The 26,539-nt window shown below is 36.6% G+C and overlaps 2 protein-coding genes and 1 non-coding gene across 3 annotated transcripts; 1 reads left to right on the top strand and 2 right to left on the bottom strand.

The window, feature by feature from the left end:
• The first annotated feature begins 615 nt into the window (after window positions 1-615).
• On the top strand, window positions 616-25,324 carry LOC149136595 (uncharacterized). Its single transcript, XM_089349240.1, has 2 exons — window positions 616-1,504; window positions 19,211-25,324. The coding sequence occupies exon 2, from the start codon at window positions 19,510-19,512 to the stop codon at window positions 20,071-20,073; it is 564 nt and encodes a 187-aa protein (XP_089205366.1). The 5' UTR covers window positions 616-1,504; window positions 19,211-19,509; the 3' UTR covers window positions 20,074-25,324.
• On the bottom strand, window positions 16,726-16,830 carry LOC128247449 (U6 spliceosomal RNA). Its single transcript, XR_008263831.1, has one exon. It is a non-coding gene; the product is annotated as a U6 spliceosomal RNA (small nuclear RNA).
• Window positions 17,069-19,092, bottom strand: LOC128247376 (histamine H2 receptor-like). The gene has a single exon (XM_052966762.2). It carries the CDS (start codon window positions 18,814-18,816, stop codon window positions 17,800-17,802), a length of 1,017 nt encoding a protein of 338 aa, XP_052822722.1. The 5' UTR covers window positions 18,817-19,092; the 3' UTR covers window positions 17,069-17,799.
• Window positions 25,325-26,539: the final 1,215 nt, after the last annotated feature.

Genomic DNA, 26,539 nt, shown 5'->3' with positions numbered 1-26,539 from the left:
TCGCCTCTTCCAAACTCCATCTTCTATCAGCATGCTGTAGACTGCCACAAGGGCTCCTTAGGGAGACTTAAGTTAAACATCTTATCCACACATCCCACTGATGCAATGCTGAGACAAGTCACTGAAGCTGTCTGTATACAAGAATACAAACCCACTCTCAACCGTAAATCCGAATGGGGTAACATCCAGATTCCACCCAGGAGTACCCCTCTATAACCACCCCTCTCTCTTATTTAGATGTGGAAATCCATACATACATGTTGAGATGCACGATACTGAAATACATATATGTAGTTATAAATAACCGTATGAGTATACATAGTTTGATAGGTATGTACGTATGTGTAGATGTATGTGTGTGTATGTGTTGTGTGTTGTGTGAGTATGTTAGTGTATGAGTATGTACATGCATGCACGTATGAGTATGTGCAGATATATGTATGTATTGTATATGTATGCGTGTAAAAAAAAAAGAATAAATAAATAAAATAAAGCAAATTTGAATTTTAACCGTTGTCCTTGAAAATAGTGTCATATATATATATATATATATATATATATATATATATATATATATAAACAAACAGTAAATGAGTATATGCATATATACGTACAGGTATGTGCATACCGACATCCACCTGTATGTATAGGTGCATATCTGGGTACAGGACATTGCAAACAAAACGTAGACGAGAAAACACACAAGCCACATAGAGAACATTCTTCTTCATCAGCTACCCCCGTTTTAACACCGGCGTTTCGAAGAGCTGGGTAGGACGCATCGTTAAAACGGCTCTTCTCATGGACCGCAAATTAAATTTGTATACACAAATTAAACCTTGCCATGGAGGAATGTAGTGGCGGACAAGAAACAAGACAGGAAAACAAACAGAAAAGGCTTTACGGCCAGACTGGACAAATTATGTGTGTATGAACGCTGTGAGGCACGAACTTGAAAGTAGGGACGAAGTGAGTTAGCGTGTTTGCTCGGCGATAGCCAAGGAAGAAAAGGATTATTGACCGGAAGCATGTGACCATGCCGGTGTAAGGGGAAGAGAGAGAGTGGTAGAGGGAGAAACAAAGGGAGGAAGTAGAAGAATAGGTGAGCAACGAGAGGAAAAGAGAAAGAGTGGAAGTACGAGGGGGAAAAAAGAGATACGTAGTAGTAACAGAGGAAGAACGAGAGGGGTAAAGCGAGATACGTCGTAGTAAAGAGGAAGAACGAGAGGGGGGAAAATGATAGAGGAAGAGAAAGAGAAAGAGATAGAGTAGCGTCGGAAAATATAAAGTTACGATAACTACTTACAAATTGTTGACGCTGCGTTCGGTCATGTAAAAACAAACAGTAAATGTGTATATGCATATATACGTACAGGTATGTGCATACCGACATCCACCTGTATGTATAGGTGCATATCTGGGTACAGGACATTGCAAACAAAACGTAGACGAGAAAACACACAAGCCACATAGAGAACATTCTTCATCATGGATAAGCATATATGTGTGTATACTTTAAGATTATACGTATATTGTGAGTGTGTGTAAGTGTCTATTTGATTGTGTGTACTTGTATATATGCATAAGTAAAGTTATATGTACATATATGTATCCATTCACCGTTAGACGGTGGTGAGAGGGACAAACGCACACACACACACACACACACACACACACACACACACACACACACACACACACACGCTTATATGTTTGTGTGTCTATATATATGTATATGTATGTATGTATATGTGTGTATCTTACGTCCTTTCGACGAGTCTTATTTTTCATCCCGCAGGATGCCAACAATCACCCTCAGCTTGGTGGGGTTGCCAGTTTAGTCGCCGACGACCCGACCATGAGACAGGTTGTACTGGATTACATGTTACCAGTAGCGCTCAGGAATACTTATAAGAGCGACCTGACATAAGAGCGAAAGGACGTAAGAACTACTGTGTAGTAACGTCCACCCAACAATGTTTGTTTCTGTGTGTGTGTTTAAATTCTGTGTGCGCGTGTTGTTGTGCTGTGCTATGTGTGTGTATATTTTTATATGCATTTCTTTTTTTATATATATATATATATATATATATATATTTTATATTTACTTTTTATATATTTTTATATTTACTTTTTACGTATCTTTATGTGTTTTTACACATCGTATTTATGTGTTTTTTACACATCGTTTTTATATATATTTTATATTTTATATGTATCTCCATTGCATTTACTTTTCTCCTTTCATATCTACATCTTTTATATTGACTTTTCTATGTATTTTCTATGTATTTTTTTTTTTAATATGTGGGGTAGACGAGGCCCATTAGCCAAGTGAAGGCAAATCTTCTAGGAGAAGGACACTCCGACATAAAACCAGGTCCATGACTTCTGTGGGAGCAGACTGGGCTCTTTTTTTTTCTTTTTTTTTTAATGAGGTTGTGGTTGGGATAACCAGTATAGGAGAATAAAACTCCGAATTCAAATTGATCTACCACTGCTGGCTTGAGGAAAAGTCTAGGAGAGGATATTCTGATATAAAACCTGCAGTCAACTTAGTACTAGTCATCTTGCTCTCGCTTGTCACTGGATTATACTATTTTGACCTAGAGAGTGGCAAAGGTGTTGTACAAGCGTTTGTCACTAAAATCCAATGAAGTACAGATGTCCCCAACAAGACAAAACACTGTCAAATCACAGTCATCTTAGTATGACCCGAGAAAAAATTAGGGAAAAGAGAGAGAGAGGAGGGGGAAGGATGGATGGGGAGGGGAGAAAGGAAAAAGGAGTGAGAAGGGCAAGAGAGGAGAGGAAGAAAGAAGAAAGGAGGAGAGAAAAGTCCTGTGGCGATGGAGGAGTGGCGACGTATGCAGACTTGACCGGTTGGAAGCATACAGTTACAAATCTGCACATAGGCGGCAGGGTTCTTATCTTAACATCGCTAACATGTCTTCATGGACAGGGGCTGTTTTCGGTGGAGAATCCTGTGTCTGAGCAGCCCTTTTAAGGATATACTGGGAAGGTGCTAGAAAAGGTGCATTAAAAATTGTCTGTCCGCACTCTGCTGGTTAGTTTACTGCGGCTAACGGTGGTTCAATATAGCAGGAACGAACGAAGAAATATAAGCAATAATAAAAAGTATGCGAGGAAAAAGGTTTTACTTAACTTGGCATGCTGGAATGTGAGAACTCTCTTGGATCGAGCGGATAGGCCTGAAAGAAGAACAGCTCTAGTAACTAAGGAGCTGAGACGTCTTAATGTTGATATTGCAGCTCTATCTGAAACAAGATGTTCAGGTGAAGATCATCTTGTTGAAAGAGCAACCGGCTTCACAGTGTTCTGGGTTGGGAGGCCAAAGGGAGAGAAAAGGGAGGGTGGTGTTGGGTTTGCAATTAGAAATAATTTACTGAAAGACCTAGAACAACCACAAAGTATAAATGACCGCATGATGAAACTCCGGATCCCTCTCTCTTGTGGACGCTTTGTGACTGTTTTCTCCATCTATGCTCCCACACTCTCAGCAAATGAAGAAAATATCCATGCATTCTATGAGGAACTTAGAAGTAGTATCCTCTCAGTCCCTCTGAATGAGAAGTTGGTTGTGCTTGGCGACTTCAATGCACGTGTTGGCAGGGACAATAGTGCTTGGAATGTACTTGGGCGGTATGGAATAGGTAAGGTGAACAAAAATGGTTTACACCTGCTACAAATGTGCTCTGAACTAGGGTTGGCTGTTGGGAACACATTTTTTCACCATAAGCTGAAACATAAAGTCACCTGGATTCATCCAAGATCAAAGCAAGGGCACATGATTGACCTTGTATTAACTCGGAAATCTGACCTACAGGATTTGTGTAGTCTCAGAGTATTGCGAGGAGCTGATTGTGATACTGATCACAAAATGGTTAGGGCTAAGTTTAAATTCAGGGTTCGTACAAGACAAGAAAGCGCAGTGCAGGTGTGTGAGTCCCCCCAAAAATTTATGTAGGACAACTTAAACAGCCACAGGTCTCACAGCTATTTCGGGATAGATGCAGTAATATTTATTTTGAAGGTTCATGGCAATCTTTTCGAGAAGGATTATATAAGGCTGGAGTGGATGTGCTGGGTTTTAAGAGGAGACAACATAGAGATTGGTTTGACTCCAATGATGCAATGGTAAATGAGCTACTGGCAACAAAGTGGTCTACTTATGAAAAACTTCTTAACCCAAACATTAAGGGCAAAGAAAAACTAGAAAAGGTATACAGAGCGCAGAAAGCAGAACTGCAAAAGGAATTAAGGAGGCTCAAAGATACCTGGTGGAGTAATTTGTCTGAGGAAATACAGGCATCTTATGAAAGGAAAGACATTAAAAACTTGTACGGCTTATTGCGACAAGCTTTTGGACCGCAGTCCTCAACGTATGTTCCCTTGAAATCAAAAGACGGAAATGAGGTTATTAAGGATCCTCCTGGAATAATGAGCAGATGGAGGGAGCATTTTGCGGAACTTTTCCATAATCCATCTGTAGTGAACATGGATGTCATAAATAATATCCCCCAAAGAGTGATAATGCAACACATGGACGATACGCCTTCCATTGAAGAAGTAAAACTGGCAATACGGAAACTGAGATCCAACAAAGCTCTTGGGCTGGATGGTATTCCAGCTGAAATTCTGAAAGCAGGTGGGGATCACATCTCCTCCGAAATTCATAGCCTGTTGTGTCAAGTTTGGACTGAGTCCTCTGTGCCACAGGAATGGATAAACGGCATTCTAATCCCTATATACAAAGGTAAGGGACCCAAATCAGTGTGTGGTAATTCCAGAGGAATAACTCTCCTGGCACATACTGGGAAGATACTTTCGAGGATCATGTTAGAACGTCTCGTGGAGAATGTGTGTCCACATGTGATTCCTGAGGAACAGTGTGGTTTCAGACCCGAGCGGGGAACAATGGATATGATATTTTCTGCAAGGCAGGTTCAGGAGAAATGTTTAGAGGAACAAATGCCACTATACCAGGTTTTTATAGATCTAACTAAGGCATTTGACACGGTAAACAGGGACGCACTGTGGATTGTTTTGTGCAAACTTGGTTGCCTGACACATTTTGTGAGCCTCTTCGAGAAATTGCACAGCAACATGAAAGCTCAGGTAGTTTTTAATGGTAATCTATCTGATGAATTTTCAGTGGACAACGGTGTAAAACAGGGAGATATTCCTGCCCCTACACTTTTCTCTGTATATTTTGCCACATTGCTTTGGTATGCATTTGAAGATTGTAACAGGGGAATCGGAATCAGATTCCGGACATCTGGTAGCATATTTAATCTGACCAGGTTTAACTGTAAGGCAAAGGTTTTCAGAGTACTTGTCAGAGAATTGCTCTATGCTGATGATGCTGACTTGCTGGCACACACAGAGGAAGATATGCAACATTTAATGGATAGATTTTCCACTGCATGTACATATTTTGGACTCACAGTAAGTCTGAGAAAAACCAAGGTAATGTTTACCCCCACACCTGGACAAATATATACTGAACCAAACATCTTTGTGAACGGAGCAAGATTAGAAGTCATTGACACCTTTGTTTACCTTGGAACCACACTGTCAAGGGATGGTGGTCTTGATGCAGAAATATACCATCGAATAGCGAAGGGAAGTGCTGCATTTGGAAAGCTTGAAAAGCGAGTATGGGCTGATAGAGATATCTCCCTGCAGACGAAAATCAGCATCTACAAAGCGTGTGTATTGACTGCACTTCTTTATTCAGGCGAAACATGGACCACTTACAAGCGTCATGTAAAGATGCTAGAAAGGTTTAATCGAAAGTGTCTAAGACGCATCCTAGGAGTAAAATGGAAGAGTTTCGTAGCAGATACAGAGGTTTTGCGCAGGGCGCACTGTAGCTCAATTGAAAAACATATTATCCTGGCCCAAATGAGATGGACTGGGCATTTAATTAGAATGAAGGATGATCGTTTGCCGAAGCGCTTATTTTATGCTGAGCTCAGCTCTGGTGAGCGACCGCGGCAGAAACCGAGAAAGAGGTATAAAGATTGCATTAAACAAAACCTAAAAAAACTAGATATGTATGAAAGTGATTGGGAAGATGTTCTGGATCGAAGCAAGTGGAGAGCTGTTGTCAGGACGAGCTGTGATGTCTGGGAGGAAAAGATGTTTCAGCAACTTGAGCTTAAGCGGGCCTGTCGAAAGGGAAAAATTGTAAACAATGGAGAGTATAGGATGTGTATTGTGTGTGATCGCGTTCTTCTGTCAAAAGCAGGATATGTGAATCACATGAAAACACATGAGGGTAGAAATTCCAGACACCCTAAATACCAACCGCCTTCTGCGACCTGTGGCATATGTCACAAGGTTTGTAAAACAATACCCGGACTTAAGAGACATATGCTGGTTCACAGAAGCGTTTCCTTAGAATCAGATACCAGCGGGCAAGAATCGAGAGGCCTGAACATTTGTCATCTGTGCTGTAGACCTTGTCGCTCAGCAACCGGACTTCAAAGTCACTTGAGGGCTCACCAACGAAGTGATTGTACTGCGTGATGATATGTGTGGATTGTTGATGGGATGGCTATCGTCTGTCAAGATGGAGCAGTCGTCATATGTGTGCATACAACCTTCAACAAAGTAACAGTCATGTACACAACTTGTAGAGACACATATCAGTACATAAACATACGTTCACATGTACATACACATGTACACATACACAGACACGTCTACACACTTACCTAAATACTCACATACATGCATAAGTACATACATACATACATACATGCGTGTATGCATGCACACATGCATACGCATGTATACATGCATACGCACATACATACATACATACATACATACATACATACATACATACATACATACATACATACATACATACATACATACATATCATGAACTAACTTTTACTTTCTCAGATGCAGCACGGAATTTTGTCAGCGAACAGGTCGCGGTCTCAAAGCGACGAAAATATCTTGGCAAATTAAATTTAAATATTGAAGTGAATCTAACGGTTTTTGTATGTTTCTTAAATGGCTTATAAACACCTTCCACGCTGCAATTGTTTTCGTTTCAGCACACGATCTCAGATCAGGTCACTTAATATGCAAGTACATCTCGTAAGATATATATTAATATTAATATAAGGGCAAATATATATCCATACATAAAGCAGGGGTTAAAAGTATGCTGATTTTAAAGAGGAACTTAATGTAGTAAACGGGAAAAAGGTTAAATATGTAGTCAAAAGGGTTAGACATGGATGCAAATGCAAGTGATAAAATATATAAGTAATTAAATATTATATCAGTATTTTGAGAATACAAATTTAGTCTTATGAATACAAGAGAAGTTGTGTTCATCCTGAAGGTTAAGAATAGGGCATCTTGCCAAGAGAATAACAAAAATTTTCATTTAGTCATAAATGACATTTATTCATATTTATTTGATAAGAGAGTGCAGAGGTTAGTATTTCCCATTTTAAATCATACTGTATATTCTTATCTTTTAGCTCCCAAATAAATTTAGTCAGACCAGTGGAACCAGATCTACGTCTATTTCTGAAGGAATAGATGTGAGAGGCTACATGTTTCTTAATTTCATTTTGTGCTGAACCTTTATAACAACTCTTCATTCCCTGTGCCGTTACTGTACATTGATGTACTATGCTTTTACGCTTACATGCATTTCTAAGTAAGCAGTTACTTTTAAAATCACAGCTATTAGGTATAACATTGACTTCAGGGATATTAGATGAATAGACCATATTATGAGTAGATGTATTGCTCTGTAAAAATGTGTTATTGGCATTGATATTTGCACTAGAGTTATCAGTATTGCAGATATTTACATTCCTGTTAGAATCTCTTCTATTTATATTGAATAAGTTCAATTTCTTATTATTTATAACAGAGATAATAGTTGCAAGATTCTAGGTTAAACTATACCCTATTTTGATAGTTTTAATTTTGATAATTTCATGATATTTATTGTTATTGTTAAAATGCTTATTGATAATTAAAAGGATAGATTTTACTAGATTACTCTTAATTTGTAACGCAAAAGGCAATATCAACCACATATCCTTCTTCTTCTTCTTCTTCTTCTTCTTCTTCTTCTTCTTCTTCTTCTTCTTCTTCTTCTTCTTCTTCTTCTTCTTCTTCTTCTTCTTCTTCTTCTTCTTCTTCTTCTTCTTCTTCTTCTTTATTATTATTATTATTATTATTATTATTATTAGATGTTTCAACACTTCCTAGTAGAGTGGGGGTATTGTAGTTTATTTTATATCTATCTGATCTATTTTTGTTTCTGTTTTTATTTTTATTCTTAACTTTATGGTTATTCACCTTTTCCTTTATATTTTTGATTTTATAACTATTATATTTGTTTCTGATGTTTCCCTTGTTAATGTTACTATTAATCATATGTGGTAAATATTTCATTTTATCCTTATAACCTGCATTAGTCAAGGCTATGTTATATTGGTCTGTTTATTAAATATATCCTCATTCAATGAGAGGTATGATAATCTATGGCTGATATTTATAATTAAAGTGCTTTTTATTGATGCTGGGTGATTGCTTTGGGAGTGTATGTACTTAATATTGGAGTTAGGTTTTTTAAAAGGCTCATGGAGCCCTGTTACTAAATTAACATTTGCATCTAAGAAGTTTATAGAATTATACTCTCTTTCAATTGTGATGGCAAAACCAAATCTCTTAAAGAATTTATATAGTCGTTTCTTAATTAGTTCCATGTGTCTATTGGAGAGTTTTACGATGAATAATGCATCGTCTCTATATAATCCACCCCCAATCTCAGGGAATTCATCATGTAGCATAGGAAGAAGATATATTCCCACTAAGTCTGTTGAGCTGAGTTAGGGGACCCTATAGTTACATCAAGACTATCAGGGGTATCCTTTCTGGCCCATAGTTTGTTGTCAAATTCTATAATTGACCTACGTGCTATTAAGTATTATATTTATTTCCTTCATTGTAGTGTTTGTATATTTCCTTGAAAATAAGAGGGTGCTGTTTAATATACTGGGGTTTATAGATGAATAGTAACTTTCGATATCAATTGTAGGAATCTATATTTGGATTTTTGTTGAATATTAGAAAACCAAGCTAATGCATTATGTGTATTTGACCATAATTCTAGGGCTATTTTATTTTTAAGTATGGGTATGTATTTATCTAAGATGATTTTACTAAGCTTACCTAAATGTGATTTAGCTGGGCAAATAAGTCTAACCTTAGGATCAGTTAAGAAATTCTCTTTATGGTCTTTAAGCGTGATGCAGGACCTAACCGGTACAAAGGGCTCAGTTTTGTCTTGAATATTATAATCAAACATAATTTTCCTAACTTCTATATTAATTAATCTAAGTGCATTTTTGCTTACAACCTTACATTATTTTGTAATTTCTTTGTGTAGTAAATTATGATAAGTTTCAGTGTTTAGGTTGTATGTGTTTCGTGTTTTATCTGAGTGAACAAAAATTCCATCCTTAGATCTGAGTTCATGTAAAAGGCTCTTAAGTTTTCGTTGATGTCCATTGTTGCTAAGAGGGTAGTTTTTAAATTTCAAGTTTTTAAGGGTATTCCATACGTCCTGCTCAAACTTACCCAAATAACTATTTGGTAGAGGAGTTTTCTTTGTTTTAAATATCCTTGAAAGAGTTTCATTATTTGAGTTATTTTCAGAGTCTTGTATTTCCTGTTTTTTTGTTAAAATAAAAAGTCTTCCATCTGAGTCTATAGATAAAGTCATTCATTTTGGAAATCAGCTTCTTTATGTATATATTCCTTGGAGGGATGGGTATACCCTTAAGAGAGGAGTCAATTTTTACCGTCTCCATTTTACAAGTATTATTCATATCCGGTTAATATTGTTATTGCAGAAGTAATAATAAACCAAGTTAAAAACCATTTAATAGAATCGTGTAAAGGTAATAAACCTCATTAAGGAATCATAAATCCTATGAAAATAAATCCAATGAAAATCCTGGTTAGTTACCAATCTATAGAAAGTTCAACTATAAGGTAACCATATAAACCGTGATTCATATATTTATATATTCAAAGAATAAGGAGAAAATGGAAAGGTGACTAATCAAATTATTTATTAATTATAAAATATGACAAAATCATTATAAGATGAATCTCTTCAGAGGTAGTAAAGACATACCGATTAGAAATACATGTTGAGATAACGGCTATAAAACCGTTAACTGATAGCATGTATACAAAAAGAGCCGGTTATAGAAGACCTCAATCTAGCATAGGGGGAGAAGGTAGCATATATTATATGTTATAAAGAAAGAAAAGAAGAGATTAATATAATATCATAGGGTATTGAGAAGGAGAAAAAGAAAAGGAAATAAAGGAAGTAGAAAAATGCATGTATTTATAATATATAATATTAATGCCACAATCCAACAAAGGGAAAGCAGGTAGTGTATATCTTGTGTCTTAAATAAAGAAAAGAAGAGATTACTATAATATTAAAGGGCATTGAGAAGGAGAAAAAAGAAAAAGGAAAAAAAGGAAGCAGAAAAACACATGTATATATAAATATATAATAATGTCATATAATATCATACTTATCTATAATACTGCAATGCAAAAACTTAAAGGTATAAAATTTAAATCAAGTAGAAGCAAGCAGTGGCAAAATATGTATTAACTGAAGTTATCAGAAAGGGATAAATAATTTCTAAATATTAATATTAATAAAAACTTATTGTTTATGTTTATAATCATAATGCAATAAAATTTAATTTAAATAAATGAATAAATAGCAAATCTGGAATAATATGGAAAGAGAAAATATCAAAATACAGACTATATCCATTCATCCTTTAAGAAAATTTATTTCAAGCCTTTAAGGTAAAAAAATAATAATAAACTATTAGATAGGAAAGAATTTTTAAAAATGTTAATCAAATAAACTGATCAGAGTATATTATAAGACATAACATGCATTCAATTAGGTAGATCAACTTGCATGCAAAATGTAATTATATACAAACATAAAGGGGAAAGAATAAGTAAATTAAATTAAATCAAATAAGACAAAATACAATAAATACAATAAAATAAGAGTTAATTTTAAACCTAACAAAGAAATAATATGCTATTTAAAAAGATGATATTATATGATATTATTACATATTTATATATATACATGCATTTTTCTGTTTCATTTTTTCTTTTTCTCCTTCTGAATACCCTTTAATATTATATTAATCTCTTCTTTTCTTTTTTTTAAGACACATAATATACATTACCTGCTTCCCCTGTGTTGGATTGTGGCATTATTATTATATATTTATAAATACATACGTTTTTCTACTTCCTTTTTGCTTTTTCTTTTTCTCCTCAATACCCTATGATATAATATTAATATCTTCTTTTCTTTCTTTAAGACATATAATATATACTACCTTCTCCCCCTATGTTAGATTGGGGCCTCTAACCAGATCCGTTTGTATATATGCTATCAGTTAACAGTTTTATAGCCGTTATCTCAACATGTGTTTCTAATCGGAAGAGATTCATCTTATAATGATTTTAATTTTATAAATTAATTATCTAAAGATTTCTGAATCAAAACAGCTGTCAGAGATGTTGTCATCTATATATATATAAAAATGAGAATGTGTGTCTGTCTGTCTGTCTGTCTGTCTGTGTGAATCCCTAAAACTCGAGAACTACGCAACCAATTTCATTCAAATTTTACACATGCCTTACTTAGGGTTCCAGTTGTGTTTTAGTCAAAAAAATGTTAACTTCTTGCAGAGTTCGAGCCCACAGCAACATAATATCTCCTCCACTATTTAAGTATTACGTGTCAAAAGTGAAACAAAAACACTCATGTCAAATACTTTCACTTTAAAAATGAAACTATTCTACTAACTGAAACAATCACATTTCGATACTGTAATGACAGATACTTTCAGAGAGAGAGAGAAAGAGAGAGAGAGAGAGAGAGAGAGAGAGAGAGAGAGAGAGAGAGAGAGAGGAGAGAGAGAGAGAGAGAGAGAGAGAGAGAGAGAGAGATGTATATGTATACATATAGATGTATATGTACACGTTATTCCACTAACTGAAACAATCACATTTCGATACTGTAATGACAGATACTTTCAGAGAGAGAGAAAGAGAGAAAGAGAGAGAAAGAGAGAAAGAGAGAGAAAGAGATGTATATGTATACATATACATGTATATGTACACGTATATGCATATATATATATATATAGATATAGATCTATATGCATACATGTATATGTATACACATGTGTAGATGTATATATATATATATATATAGATGTACATGTAATATGTACACATATATACATATATATACATGCATACAGATATCTATACATATATACACCCATCACACACAAACACACACATTAGTCATTTGTTTTCTTATCCAAAACTACGTCAAAAGTACTGAACGGATCTTTATGAAATTTGGAAATTATATTCTATGTATAACGGCCATAACTCCCATGAAAATTCATATATTTTTGATGTTGATGAAATTTTAACCCGAACATTACAGATGAGCATTATTTGTAATTCAACGGTACAACAGTGTAAGACTACCCTTTCAGATATACTTTCATTGTGATTTCTGCAATGTGGTGCATAAATTGTCAAGTAAATGAGACGCATCTTTGCCTCCACTGATTCACTTGCAAAGTGTTGAGTAAAATTATTTCGTTACAGACCTCCTTTGGGTCTTTTTATTATCACTACGACACACATAGTCCCCAGTTGGTAACATTGATTTCAAGGCCCTCCTAGATGAGAGACTGGCATTCCACTTAATGTCTATGTTCCGTGCTGGCATGGATTGGAGAGTTATTAATGTAGAAATATGGTATCGTAGCTACTAACAGTTGAGGGTTGCGTAGTCTAGACGGCGTTTTTAGATTTCATTATTCTGTTTAACCCGGGCAAAGCCGGGTATTTCTGCTAGTATTTTATAATTAATAAATAATTTGATTAGTCACTCTCTATTTTCTCCTGATTCTTTAAATATATAAATACACGAATCACGGTTTGTATGGTTACCTTATAGTTGAATTTTCTATAGATTGGTAACTAACCAGGATTTTCATTGGATTTATGATCCTTTGATGAGGTTTATTACCTTTAATTGATTATATATATATTACAATTGAAAGGGTAAAGGATTATCAATTTATTAATAAATTAATAATTAATCATTTTTACCAAGCCCTTCGGTATGTAAGCACCGTTATCGGTGTGGAACTTATTTAAAAGTTCTTATACATTTATAAACAAAATTAAGGGATCAGCAACAGGTTGCTTCACCACATACCGAAGTTCAGAAATAGCAGCTAAAATTGCTGAAACTCCAACAGATAGCAATTACCCGCAACTCACATAGGCAAAACAAGAAGAAAAATAACGAACTAAACTAGCCATAGTTAATCATAGACATGTTTCTGGTTTAGGAGCATAAAAACTCTTCATTACCTCATCGGTATGATATTCCTGTTGTAAATTCGACGATACTGGCAAATGTGCATGCATGATCTAGCGCCATCATTGCAGTCGACACATTTTGAAAGTATCTCCAAATCTATATAGGCGAGACAGTCCATCATCTTCCCTCACGGATTACCATTTGCGTCGCAGGCGGTACCGCAGAAAATCTGTGGTTTACTATCCGGGAGTGAATAATCAATTATTACAATTGAAAGGGTAAAGGATTATCAATTTATTGATAAATTAATAATTAAGAATTTTTACCAAGTGAGTTGCGGGTAACTGCTATCTGTTGGAGTTTCAGCATTTTTAGCTGCTATTTCTGAACTTCGGTATGTGGTGAAGCAACCTGTTGCTGATCCCTTAATTTTGTTTATATATATATATATATATATATATATATATATATGGGAGAATATACAAATAATAACAACAGACGAAGACAGGTGGTGTAAATAACAAAAGTATATATTAGTATGACGCTCGATATGTATATTTCACTCTTGTATTTGGTTTGCAAGATTCTTTATGTGAATTCGAGTGTTGACGCTTATTACATTGTCTAGGGAGAGTCATTCTGTTTTAATGATTTATTAATTAACACACTCACCGTTTCTATTTCCACTTATTTACTTACTCATTTTTTCTAAAATTTTCGTTGCTGTTTGCACTCTTCAATAGTCGTTGACTCTGTGCGTTATCGGAGCTGCGTTCTTTTTTAATTTTGTGCATGTGTGTGCATCAGGTTGCATGTGTATACACATATGTATGTATGTATGCATGGATTAATGTATGTATGTATGTATGTATGTATGTATGCCCATGGAGAATTAGCCCAAAGATTTAGGAAAGCTCTGAAGGAGGCCAAACTCAACATTAAGATCGTTTCTAATTTCGATACGTGGCGAAGCAATTAGCTGATTCCTGATTATAATTATGTATATAATTATAGAATATTTTGTATAATTTACCTAAAAAAGTCATTTTAACGTACTGACTACTTAGTAGAATTATTTTATTAATTATTAATCAGTCAATTAATCTATTGATTAATTAATTAAGCTTACCACACACACACACACACACACACACACACACACACACACACACACACACACACACACACATATATAAATTAAGAAATGGAGTCAAACGCAGGTGTTATTCAAATAACTTCCGACATATGTTTCGAAGAAAGGATTGATATTCTTCGAAACATATATCGGAAGTATGAAGATTTAAATAATCTCCATTTCTTAATTTATCTATGTTATACAAAAACATTTCACTTAAGCCTGGAATTTCTACCTTTATAAGTAGGCTGTAATATCCTTGACACTTATGTGAATTTTTACTACCCTGGTAACTATATATATATATGTTGTTGTACTTGGGGATGATCATATTGCCAGTTTAGCCAATAAAAACACACGCACTGTATATTTGGTGTTAATTTGCTTCAGCTTTATATTACATTAATCTTAATCTTATTTCGGCCAGAGTTCTTTCGTCACACTTCTGTGACCTCATCAGTGGTCCTTTGTTTCCTTCCTTCTTATGTGTGTCTCACCTTGCTAAATATCAGCCATTTTGTATTTTGTATTCCTATTGTATGTGTCTACGCATGCGTGTCTTTCAATGTGTCTGTGTCTTTTGTAAGTGCATGTGTGTATGGGGAGTGTCTGTATCACCTATATACTCTGTTAATACGCGTTCGTTTGTATTTGTTTTTATTTATTTATTTGTTCATGAGTGTGTGTGTGTGTGTTTTTTGTTTTTTTTTGTGTTTAATTAAATTTTGTTAACGTATGTAGTATTTAATTCCATTTGCTTATCTATGTATTGTATTATACTTTGTTCATATTATTATTGGTTTATGGGTAACATGTTGTCACATGCTGTGGTTTGTGGTTTGTTAGTGGTGTGTGTTAGTGTTCCTTTCTAGTTTCCTATTCAGGCTAGGTTTCTCTTCTATTATGTGTGTAGCTTCAGTAATTTGTCTAAGTGCTGCATCACTGCTATGTGTAGATAAGATTTTAATTTCTATGTTGTTGATTGAGCCTCTATGTTCTTGCTCAGCGTGCTGGTATATATATATATATATATATATATATAAGGGAGAATGTACGAAAACAAAACAGACGAGGACAGGTGGTGTAAACAACAAAAGGATGTATTAGTTTGACGCTCGGGAATACACACACACATATATATATATATATATGTGTGTGTGTGTGTGTGTGTGTGTGTGTGTGTGTGTGTGTGTGTGTGTGTGTGTGTGTGTGTATGTATATATATATATATATATATATATATATATATATATATATATATATATATATGCAATAAGAAATAATATTTATCTCTTTTTATAGAAACAAATTTAATGTTTGTTCTATAACCAATGCTTATATATATATATATATATATATATATATATATATATATACTTTTACTTGTTTCAGTCGAGCAAATCGACCCGAAGACTTATTCTTTGAAAGCCTAGTACTTACTCTATCAGTGTCTTTTGACGAACCACTAGGTTACGGGGGTGTAAACACACCAGCATCGATTGTCAAGTGGTGTTGGGGACAAACACAGAAGCACACACACTCACACTCATGCGCGCACGCACGCACACACACACACACACACACGCATGCGCACACGCATACATATTAAAATTAATCAAAGGACATACTAGGTATGTCTACCTGCTGGAAATAACAGTCAAAACTCTTATTTAAATTGCCAAAATACGAGTTTTGACTGTTATTTCCAGTAGGTAGACATACTTAGTTTGTCATCTGATTAATTTTAATCCTTCAGCTATTTAATGCTTTTGGAGTGGGGGGGGGGGCATGCAATCGCCTATATTATTCTGTTATTATCATTTTTAAATTGTTACACTAGATAATAACAGTCAATGGTATCTTCGCAAATTATTTATTCGTGAATTATTTTTCTCGCGAATTAATTACTCTGTATATATATATGTGTGTGTGTGTGTGTGTATGTGTGTGTGTGTGTAGGCCTCTTTCAGTTTCACAAGGCTTTGGTCGGCCCGAGGTTATAGTAGAAGACACTTGCCCAAGGTGCCACACAGTGGGACTGAACCCGGAACAATATGGTTGGTAAGAAAGCTACTTACCACACAGCCACTCCTGCGCCTAGAAACAGGGAACGCTTCACGAATTTGTGTGTCATCCTTGCGCAGGGGCCATGTTAATCTTCTCTGTATCGTTCCAATTTTAGTATATGTATTACTGAAGTATATTTTATATGTTTGCGCGCATGTATGTGCGAGTGTATACGCACGCGTGTGTATACGTATATGTACGTATATGCATGCGTATGTAACTAGAGGGAGAAAAAAAAAAACAAGGAAAGTTTTGTTATTTTTTATTCTTTCTTTTTAGTCATTGTATATATAAATGTGTAAAAGTACTATATATATGTAGATGCATCTATGTGTACATATTTGTATGCATATATGCATGTGTATGTGTGTATGCTTGTGTACGTACGTGCGTATGTGTGTATACATACGTATATGTACGTTTGTGTATGTATGTATATACGTGTATATGTATATATGATATATCATTGTGACTGGAAGTGAAATAACTTAGCAAAATAAAAATTAAAATGCAAATTATCCTCTCTTTCTTAAATAGCTTCTCTTAATCTTTTTCGTTCTGTGGAATTTTCACAGGTCCAACAAGTTTATATATTTTCTCTTTCAGACACACGCGCGTGTACGCGCACGTGTGTGTTATGTGAGAATTTGTTTATGTGTGTGTGTGTGTGTGTGTGTGTGTGTGTGTGTGTGTGTGTGTGTGTGTGTATGAAGATGCACACAAATTTTCTTTCATTTATTGATTTGTTTATGTATTTGCTTACTGAACGACATATGGGCAAACTATTTGAAAAATATGAATTACTCACGTGTCAATGTAATTATTTAAAAAAATTATTCGAGAATATTCCAGAGAAATGTAATGTTAGCCATCTACTCAAACTCACAGCTCTTCGATCTGTAACTAGTTTGATAAGTGCCAACGCACGAAGTTCTGTTGCTTCAGCTAAATATTAATGTGCGTGTGTGTGTGTGTGTGTGTGTATGATATGTATGTGTGTGTGTGTGTATATATATATATATATATATATATATATGCACGCACACACACACATACATCCGCACGCACATATATATATTTATGCCCCTGCATATACATACATATATCTAATAAATGTTTGTTTGAGTGATTGTGGAGGGTAAATTGGAATCCTCATGTACATCCGGGTAGACTGCGTTATCCTTACAACAACGGGAGCACATGCAACAGGAGAAAGTCTTTTTTAGCTGACGTAAGAACCCGTCCAAGTTTCCTGAGTATATGATGACATTCATGAAACTATTGCTGTTTGCCAACCAAGCCACTGTGAACTCAATTTCTTCGGGTACATCTGAAAACGCATAGAAGGCCTTCAAGTAGGCAATTAGTGTATAAGGTCCCCAGGCAGCAATGTAACATATTGTGCTTATTTTCAACATCCTAATAGCTTTCAAATCTCGGGAACATTTTACCTGTCCTCGGCGATTAATTTTCGCTTGTTGAATTGCTAAAAGGGCTTTTGAAACTTTGTACGAAGAAAAAAAGATTACGGCAGCACTTAAAATAGGGATATAGAGACCTGTAGCAATGCAAAAAATTATTGATTTCCACTTCATTCCACACATGACGATAGACTCTTGATATCCGTAATATTTTGAATCGAAAATTTGTGGGAAAAGAAAAGTTATCAAAGAAAAAAACCAAACTGCTATCAAAATGCCAATCGAATAGTACATCTTTTTAGCGTTTCGATATCGGACTGGGAAGTTAATAGCGATATATCTGTCTAAACTAACGATAGCTAAGCACCAAATCGATACAGTACACGTGATGCCATGCAAAATACATGATACTGTGCAATATGTAGTACTTAATAACCACCTGTCATAGGCGGAAGCTAAGACAGCAGGCAAACAAACAAATAAACCGTTTATAAAATCAGCAACGCTCAAATTAATGAGAAGAACCTTTCCTAAGGTCTGAAGTTCCCTGACTTTTCTTAGAATCCAAATGTTAATAATGTTGCTAAAAATGATGGCTATAGTGATGAGTACAAGCAATATTGTACGCAAAATAACTATAGTTTCTGAATGACGGATTAGTTTGTCTTCTGTCCGATTCTGTAGCGAAAAATTGGCATACATCCTCGTTTTCTTTCCAAATCAGAAATTAAGTAAATTTTGGTTAATTTAAAAAAAATATTTTTCGGTGAATGTGAGTGATAATAAATTAAAATCACAAAATTAAAATCACAGAATATTGCAATTCCAGTCTACTTCCAAAATAGAACACATGCGTCTTTCCTTCCTTTTCTTTTCTTTCTTTCCTTCTTGAAATGTTTTCGCATTTGTTTCTGCTTCGAACCATAGATATGTTAGCTTTTATTCTTTCTTTATCGAAAATATTCCGTCATTTTCTTCCTAGTAATAAATTTCTGGAAAAGAAATATAATGAAGAATAAGTTATCAAATTTATAAAATTCAATCAGAATTACTATTTTTTTTTCATTTTTACAAAACAATCAAAATTTAATTTCAGACATTCCTTGATGTTGTGGCGGACACCCCCAAGTGAGAAGTAGGCTATCCCCTCTGTGTTATGGCCTAGGTGCCAAATAAAGAATTACAGTGCGCGAGGTATTTTTGTTGTTTTTTAATCACTTTTGATTCCGGTTAGACGTGAGTCGCATTGTTATATATTTGCTGAAGGTCTCCCCGCGCGGGTGAACCTATGATTTGTTGAATTGTTAAATTACTGTTGCTGTTTTGCCTACGGTTGTGTGATTCTGTGTTTGTTTTCTTCCCCATTTATGGGTGAATTGGAGAAAAATAGGAAGGATGGAGTACGAACCAGTTCCAGCACAGGCCGGCAGTTATGCGTCAGTCACTGCGAAGGGTTTAACTACCGACGCATTAGAGGTTCGAGAAGTGAAAATTGAACTAAAGATACTAAAAGAATACAACAGACTAATCAAGAAGGAAGGAACCAGTTTGAGACTGACCCCGCCAGAAGAGTTAACGAACAGCGTTGCAAAACGAACAGTAGTCTACAGAACACTGTCCACGTCAACAAAGAAAATAGAAATTGCCACAATAGAAGCAATCAAGGAGTGTGTCAGAGAGATAAAGAGTTTAACAACGTTTAACACGAGAGGAAGGAAATACGGCACAGTGGAGGTGAGGTTCGCTAACGAAGAAGAGGCGATAAATCACCCCACTGTGGTGATAAAGACGCAAGAGTGGGCACTTCTGCCAACTTACTGTGGCAAACTAGTGGCTAGAGTAAGAATAGGCAGAGTATCCTCGATGATTAAAGAGGCATGGCTCGTAGCAGTCGTTATCCACAATATAGAAAAGGAGGCAAAGATATTAAAAGTAACGAGGACTAAAAAGGTGAACTGATGGGGTTGTGGCCCTGAAATGACCATACAAGTAAGTCTAAAAGACCTGCACGAAATAACGGAAGAAGTGATATTGCCGGACGACGTGAGATTGAGAGTGGTGGTGGAAGGTAGACCACCAACATGTTACCAATGTGGAGAGAAGGGGCATTTGAAAGCAAGGTGCCCCCAGAAAGAGAATAATGGTGAAGAGGAAGAGAAGCAACAGAGTGCCGAACAAGAGCAGAGTGCCGAAGTGGCGGTACTAGAAGGTGAGAAGGACATGGAAGGAGCAGAGGAAGCATTTACCATGGTGAACAGAAAAAAGAGAAAAGAATGCGTGAACTCTCCACCAAAGAGTCAAAAAAAAGAAAAAGAAGGAGGAAGAGATGGATGTGATAGAGAACTGGTGGCAAAAAAAAACACCAGCATCACCGACAAAAGGTAAAAAGGAGGAAGAAAGTCGGCGGCAAAAAGTACAACAACATCACCAACAAAAAAAGGAGGAAGAAATGGACATTAGAGAGAGCTGACAGCAATGATGTGCACTAGAATCACCAACAAAAGAACAAAAAGGAGTAACTTGCCCGGACAGCTCAGGTGCGTCGCAGAAACGAACAGGCGAGAAACTGAAGAACAAGTGGCATATGGTAACATACAAAAAGTACGGCCATAGAGAGGAGAATAACGAAATTTAAATCGGTAATAAGGGTAAAGTTACCAGTAGAGCTGTATACAGAAAATGTAAAAGGAATTGTAACAGACCGAGAGAGATACGGAAAACTGAAAAATTTATTCGGAGACAGCATAGACCCATTGGGAGCAGAGTTGGAGTTCAACGCACTACCACCAGTTGTGGAGTACAAAGATTTAGAACCATTCATGAACTTTTAAAAAATAAGTAAGACGTTAAAATATAATAAACTATAAATACGAGGAAAAAAAGAGAAAGAAAAATTATTAAAAACTGTATGTTAAAATATTTAAATGGTACTGCTTAAGAGTGGGGCTCAATGCAGCCATTTCATCAACATTAATTTTTATACATCCTTCATTTCATTCGTTTTATGTGTTTTGTCCCCACTGTGGTGTTTTGTCTATCATTATGCTGTCCCCTCTGTGTTATGGGCCTAGGTGTCAAATAAAGAATGACAGTCTGCAAGGTATTTTTGTTAGTGTAAAATCATTTTTAATTCTGGTTGACGTAAGTAGTGTTATACTTTGTAGTATCTTTGTTGAAGGTTCTGCCCGCGCGAGTGAGCTATGTTTTGTTGAATTTGTTAAATACCGTTGCCGTTTTTGCCTGCGGGCCTGTTGAATTTTGTGTTTGTCTCTTCCTCATTTTGGGGCGAAGTGACTGAAAAAAGAAAAAGAAATGGATTGTGAACCGATTCCAGCACATGCCGGGAGTTATGCTTCAGCGGCTGTAAAGGGTGCAACTGCAGATGCACTAGAGGTGCGAGAAGTCAAAATCGAGCAAAAGAAACCGAAAGAGTTTAACAGGCTAATTCAGAAGGAAGGATCCAGTTTAAGGCTGACCTGCCAGAAGAAGTGACAGCCAGTACAGCAAAACGAACAGTGGTTTACAGAACACTGTTTGCAACAACTAAGAAAATTGAAATAGCCACGGTGGAGGCAATAGAAGAATGTCTTAAGGAGATAAAAAAATACCTGATGACATTCTACACAAGAGGATGAAAATACGGCACAATGGAGGTGAGGTTCACCAACGAGCAAGAGGCGATAAATCACTCCTCTGTGACGTTCAGGACGCAAGAGTGGGTACTCCTGCCAACTTACTGCAGCAAAAGGGTCGCTAGAGTGAGAGTGAGAATAGGCAGAGTTTCCCCGGAAATCAAGGAAGCGTGGCTGGTGACAGCCGTGATGCATAAAACTGAGGAGGTTGCAAAAATTTTGAAGGTGACGAGGACAAAGAAGTAAATTGATGGGGACATGGCCTTGAAATGGTCATTCAGGTAGGACAAAAGGATTTGAACAAAATTGCTGATTTTACCGGAAGACATAAGGTTGAGAGTGGTGATGGAAGGAAGACCACCAACCTGCTATCAATACGGAGAGAAGGGACATATGAGAGTGGGATGCCCCCAGAGAGACAGTGAGGAAGGTCAGCAGGAGAAGGATGGGGCCCTAGGTAGTGAGAAATGTACGGAGGAAGCATTTACGGAGGTGAGCAGGAAAAAAAGAAAAGAATGTGTGAACTCACCGCCGAAGAGTCCGAAAAAGAAAAAGAAGATATGAACATTATAGAGATGTGGAAGCAAAGACCTACCTTCACCAGCATCATCAACAAAAGGACAAGAAAAGGAAACCCACCCAGACAACCCAAGTTTACCGCAGTTAAAGGAGCCAGGAAAGATAAATAGTATATGGTTACATATACAAAAAGTACGGAAAGAGAATTACCAAATTCAGAAAGGAGAATTACCAAATCGGTAATTAGAGTAAAACTACCAGTGGAGCTTTACATCGAAAAAACAAAAGGCATAGTGATAGACCAAGAGAGGTATGGAAAATTGAAAGTGTTGTTTAGAACCAGTATAGACCCATTAGGAGTGGAGGTGGAGTTCAATGACCTGCCACCTGTTGTGGATTATAAAGATTTGAGACCATACGTGAACTCGAAAGCGTAATATTTTTAAATAAGACTATACATACGATGCTGAAAGGGGAAAAAGAAGGGGAAAAAGGGGAAAATATTATAAAAAACTTTTGTGAAACAGTTAAATGGTACTACTTGAGAGTGGGGTTCAATGCAGCCATTACATCCCCCATTAATTATTCATTCATTTCATGTTTTTTGTCCCCACTATGGAGTTCTGTCTGTCCTTGAGCTGTCCCCCCTGTATCATGGCCTGTGTGCCAAATAAAAGAGATACAGTCGGCGAGGTATGAAGACGCCAAAATTCTAAAGGGGAAAAGAACAGGGAAGGTAGATTGGTGGGGATACGGACTGGAGGTGGTCGTCCGGGTCGGACAGCAAGATCTGGATGAAATTGCTGAAGAAATAATACTGCCAGAGGACGTGGGGTTGAGGGTGGTGGTTGGGAGAGGGCTACCAACTTGCTGTCGATGCGGCGAGAAGGGACATATTGGAGTGGAGTTCCCCCAGAGAGAGGGTAAGGGCGAGGAGGGCCAACAGGAGCAGAGTGCCGAAGTGGTGGACCAGGAAAGTGAAAAATGCGCGAAAGAAGCGGAAGAACCATTTATGGAGGTGACCAGGGGAAAAGGGGGAGAACTGGTGAACTCACCTCCAAAGAGTCCAATGAGGAAAAAGAAGGAGAGTAGAATATACTGTACACATTTTTCACTACATGAACCTCCACCAGCATCAACAACGAAGGAAAAAGAAAAGGAAACCATCACAGACAACCCAATTCCACCACAGGAACGAACAGTCAAGGGACCCGGAAAGAACAGGTGGCATATGATAACATATACAAAAAGCACAGATATAGAAGGGAAAATCACCAAATTTAAATCGGTGACGAGAGTTAAATTACCAACGGAACATTACCCAGAAAGTACAAAGCCATAGTAATAGATAAAGAGGGATATGAGAAATTGAAGAAATGGTTTGGAAACAAAATAGACCCAATGGGAGTGAGGGTAGAGTTTGACGACCTACCGCCAGTTATAGATTACGACGACTTGTTGCCATATATAAAATGGTAAAGCGTGAGTAAGCTTTAAAAAAATTTAAAGACTACACATATGATACTAAAAGGGGAAAAAAAGAGAAAAAAAGGATATAAAAACTTTGTATTTAAACAGTTAAATGGTACTGCTTGAGAGTGGGGCTCAAGCAGCCATTACATCCTCATTTAATTATTATCCATTTCTCATTCATTCGTTTTATGTCTTTTTTTTTTTTGGTGTGCTGTTTGTGGTGTTCTGTCTGTCCTTGTGCCGTCCCCTCTGTGTCATGGCCTATGTGCCAAATAAAGAAATAGAGTCGGTGAGGTATGCGATCTCGAAAAGAACCTGTGTTGTTCAGTGTTGAATTATTATCATTGCGGAAAAGTTGTCCTTTATTTAAAGTCCTCCTTAGCGGGGTCACCTATTGTTGGAATTGTTAAACCTTTGTTGTATTGTTTGCTTTTGTTTTGTTTTCTCCCCCAGTGGGGGCGAAAAATTGAAGTGAGCAATGGAGGAATTGCAAACACGTATCGGGAGCTACGCTTCAGTAGCAGGTCGAGAGAATAAAACAGCGACTGTGAGCCAACTGGAAGTCAAGCATGTACCTGTCGACTTTGAAAAAGTAAGAAGCAGACAGAAATTAATCCAAAGAGAGGGGTCAAGATTAAAATTGACCCCGCCCGAAGACATGACAAGAAGTAAAAAGGAGAAAAGGTGGTGTGTAGGTCCCTATCACTGACAAGCAAGAAAATAGAATTGGCCAGCGAGGAAGATATAGAAGAGTGTTTGGAAGATATAAGAAGTAACATTGAATTTTACTGCAGAGGAAGAAAGTTTGGTACAGTGGAGGTCTGCTTCCCTACTGTGGAATAGGCAGTAAAGTACTCTACTGTAACATTGGAAACAGAAAAATGGGCACTCCTGCCAACATATCTCGGGAAACGAGTAGCGAGAGTGAGGATTGGTAGAGTGCCCCTGAGATTAATGAGATGTGACTGCTTGCAGCAGTCTTAATAGGAACAAAGGAGGAACCAGAGGTGCTGTAGGTAAGCCGCACAAAACAAGTGAACTGGTGGGGATACAGCCTGGAAGTTATAATCCAGGCCACCCCACTGGACTTACAGGAAATTATCGAATAGATAGAGCTACAAGATGAGGTGAAGCTGCGAGTAGTGGTAGAGGGAAGACCTCCCATCTGCTACCACTGCAGAAAGAAGGGGCACATAAAGGCGTATTTTCCGCTTCTTAACAGCCAGACACCAGGAGAGGAGATACAAGAAGAAAATAACAGAGACAGGGAATTAAAGGAAAATACAGAAGAAGCAAATGTAGAAAGCAGAGATGGATTCCAGGAAGTACAAAATAGAAAGAGGAAGGACTTTAAAAACTCCCCACCTCTGAAGAACTCAAAAAAGAAGAAAAAGAAGGAGGTAAGTAACATACAAGCACCCACACAGTGTATTCCATTACGGCAAAAATACAAGAATTTCCCAGACAACTCAGAATATCCACAAGCACACACACAGATGGACCAGTATCTCTAGTCAAGTATACACAAACATAGACAGACAGTCCAGAATTTCCAATTAAGTACACACAAACAAGCATAAACAACTCAGACACACAAGCATTACAGGACAGTTATAAACATAGAGCATATCTAACGAACTACTGGTCGAACACGACCATGAAGGAAAAAATTGCAAAAATGAAGTCTGTAATAAGAAATATAGAGGAGGACAATATACGCGTGCCAGGCATAAACATAATAGACATAAACAATTACGAAAAAAATTAAAGGCAAGCTTTGGCGATGACGTGAAGCCACTAGGGCGAGATGTAAGGTACTATTATAAGGAACCAGAGGTGCTGCAGGTAAGCCGCACCAAACAATTGATGGAATTTGAACAACTGAGACCATATTTTGTATATTAAGATGACTACATTGGTATAAAAAGAGAAAAAGTATAGTTAAAAGAGTACTACTTGAAAATGGGAGTTCGAGTAGCCATTACACCTCCATCCATTATATAAATCCATTTTTATTCATTCGTTTCATGTTTTTTGTCCCCACTTGTATTGTTCTGTTTGTCCTTGTAACGTCCCCTTTGTGTTCGGGCCTGTGCTCCCAATAATGAAACCAGTCGGCGAGGTACGCGAATAGTGTCGTACGAGTGGCAAGTTCATTTGAACGAGAAGTTGTGTTTTGTTGGTTTTCCTTTTCAAAGGTATTGTTGAATTGTTGGTGTTTGAATTGTTTATCTTGTTAAACTGTAGTCTGCTTTGCAGGTGTTGTTTTTAAACTTGTATTCCTTCCCCCTACGAGGGAGGGGGAGGAAGATTGTAATATTTACTGTAGTTGTGAATTATGGTCTGTATTGGACAATTTTTATTGAACTGTGTTCCTTCCCCAGATGGAGAAAGGATTTGAACTGTTCATCGTTGTGTTTCTCTTACGAGAGAAAAATTCTTCTTTTGAATTACACATTTGTGAACTGTTTTCATTAAACTGTGTTCCTCCCCCGACGGGGGAAGGATTTGAAACTATTTTTGGAGTATTATCTACAAAAAAAAAAAAAAAGAAAAAAAAACTCTGTTCTTTTCTCTCTGAAAGAGAACATTTTTGATTATTTTTTACCATGTCGGTAGAAATTATCAAGGAAAAAATGCCGCTCTTTGAGAGCGAAGTTGCACCACAGGAAGAGATGGAAGTATCAAATAAAACAAAAGGATTCGCAGCAGCTACTAAAATCAAAACAGAAATAATAGAAATACCTGGCGCAGAACTACAGTCATACTTCGGCAGGTTAAAAGTAAGCGGGAGTAACATC

The sequence above is a fragment of the Octopus bimaculoides genome, chromosome 3 (assembly GCF_046866305.1).
Source record: "Octopus bimaculoides isolate indiv1 chromosome 3, ASM4686630v1, whole genome shotgun sequence".
Lineage (NCBI taxonomy): Eukaryota > Metazoa > Mollusca > Cephalopoda > Octopoda > Octopodidae > Octopus > Octopus bimaculoides.
The sequence above is the reverse complement of the archived record's forward strand: the minus strand, read 5'-3'. Positions and strand labels throughout refer to the sequence as shown.

Bases quoted from the DNA above. Each gene is read 5' to 3' on its own strand.
- LOC149136595 (XM_089349240.1), top strand. From the start codon at position 19,510: ATGGAGTACGAACCAGTTCCAGCACAGGCCGGCAGTTATGCGTCAGTC.
- LOC128247376 (XM_052966762.2), bottom strand. From the start codon at position 18,816: ATGTATGCCAATTTTTCGCTACAGAATCGGACAGAAGACAAACTAATC.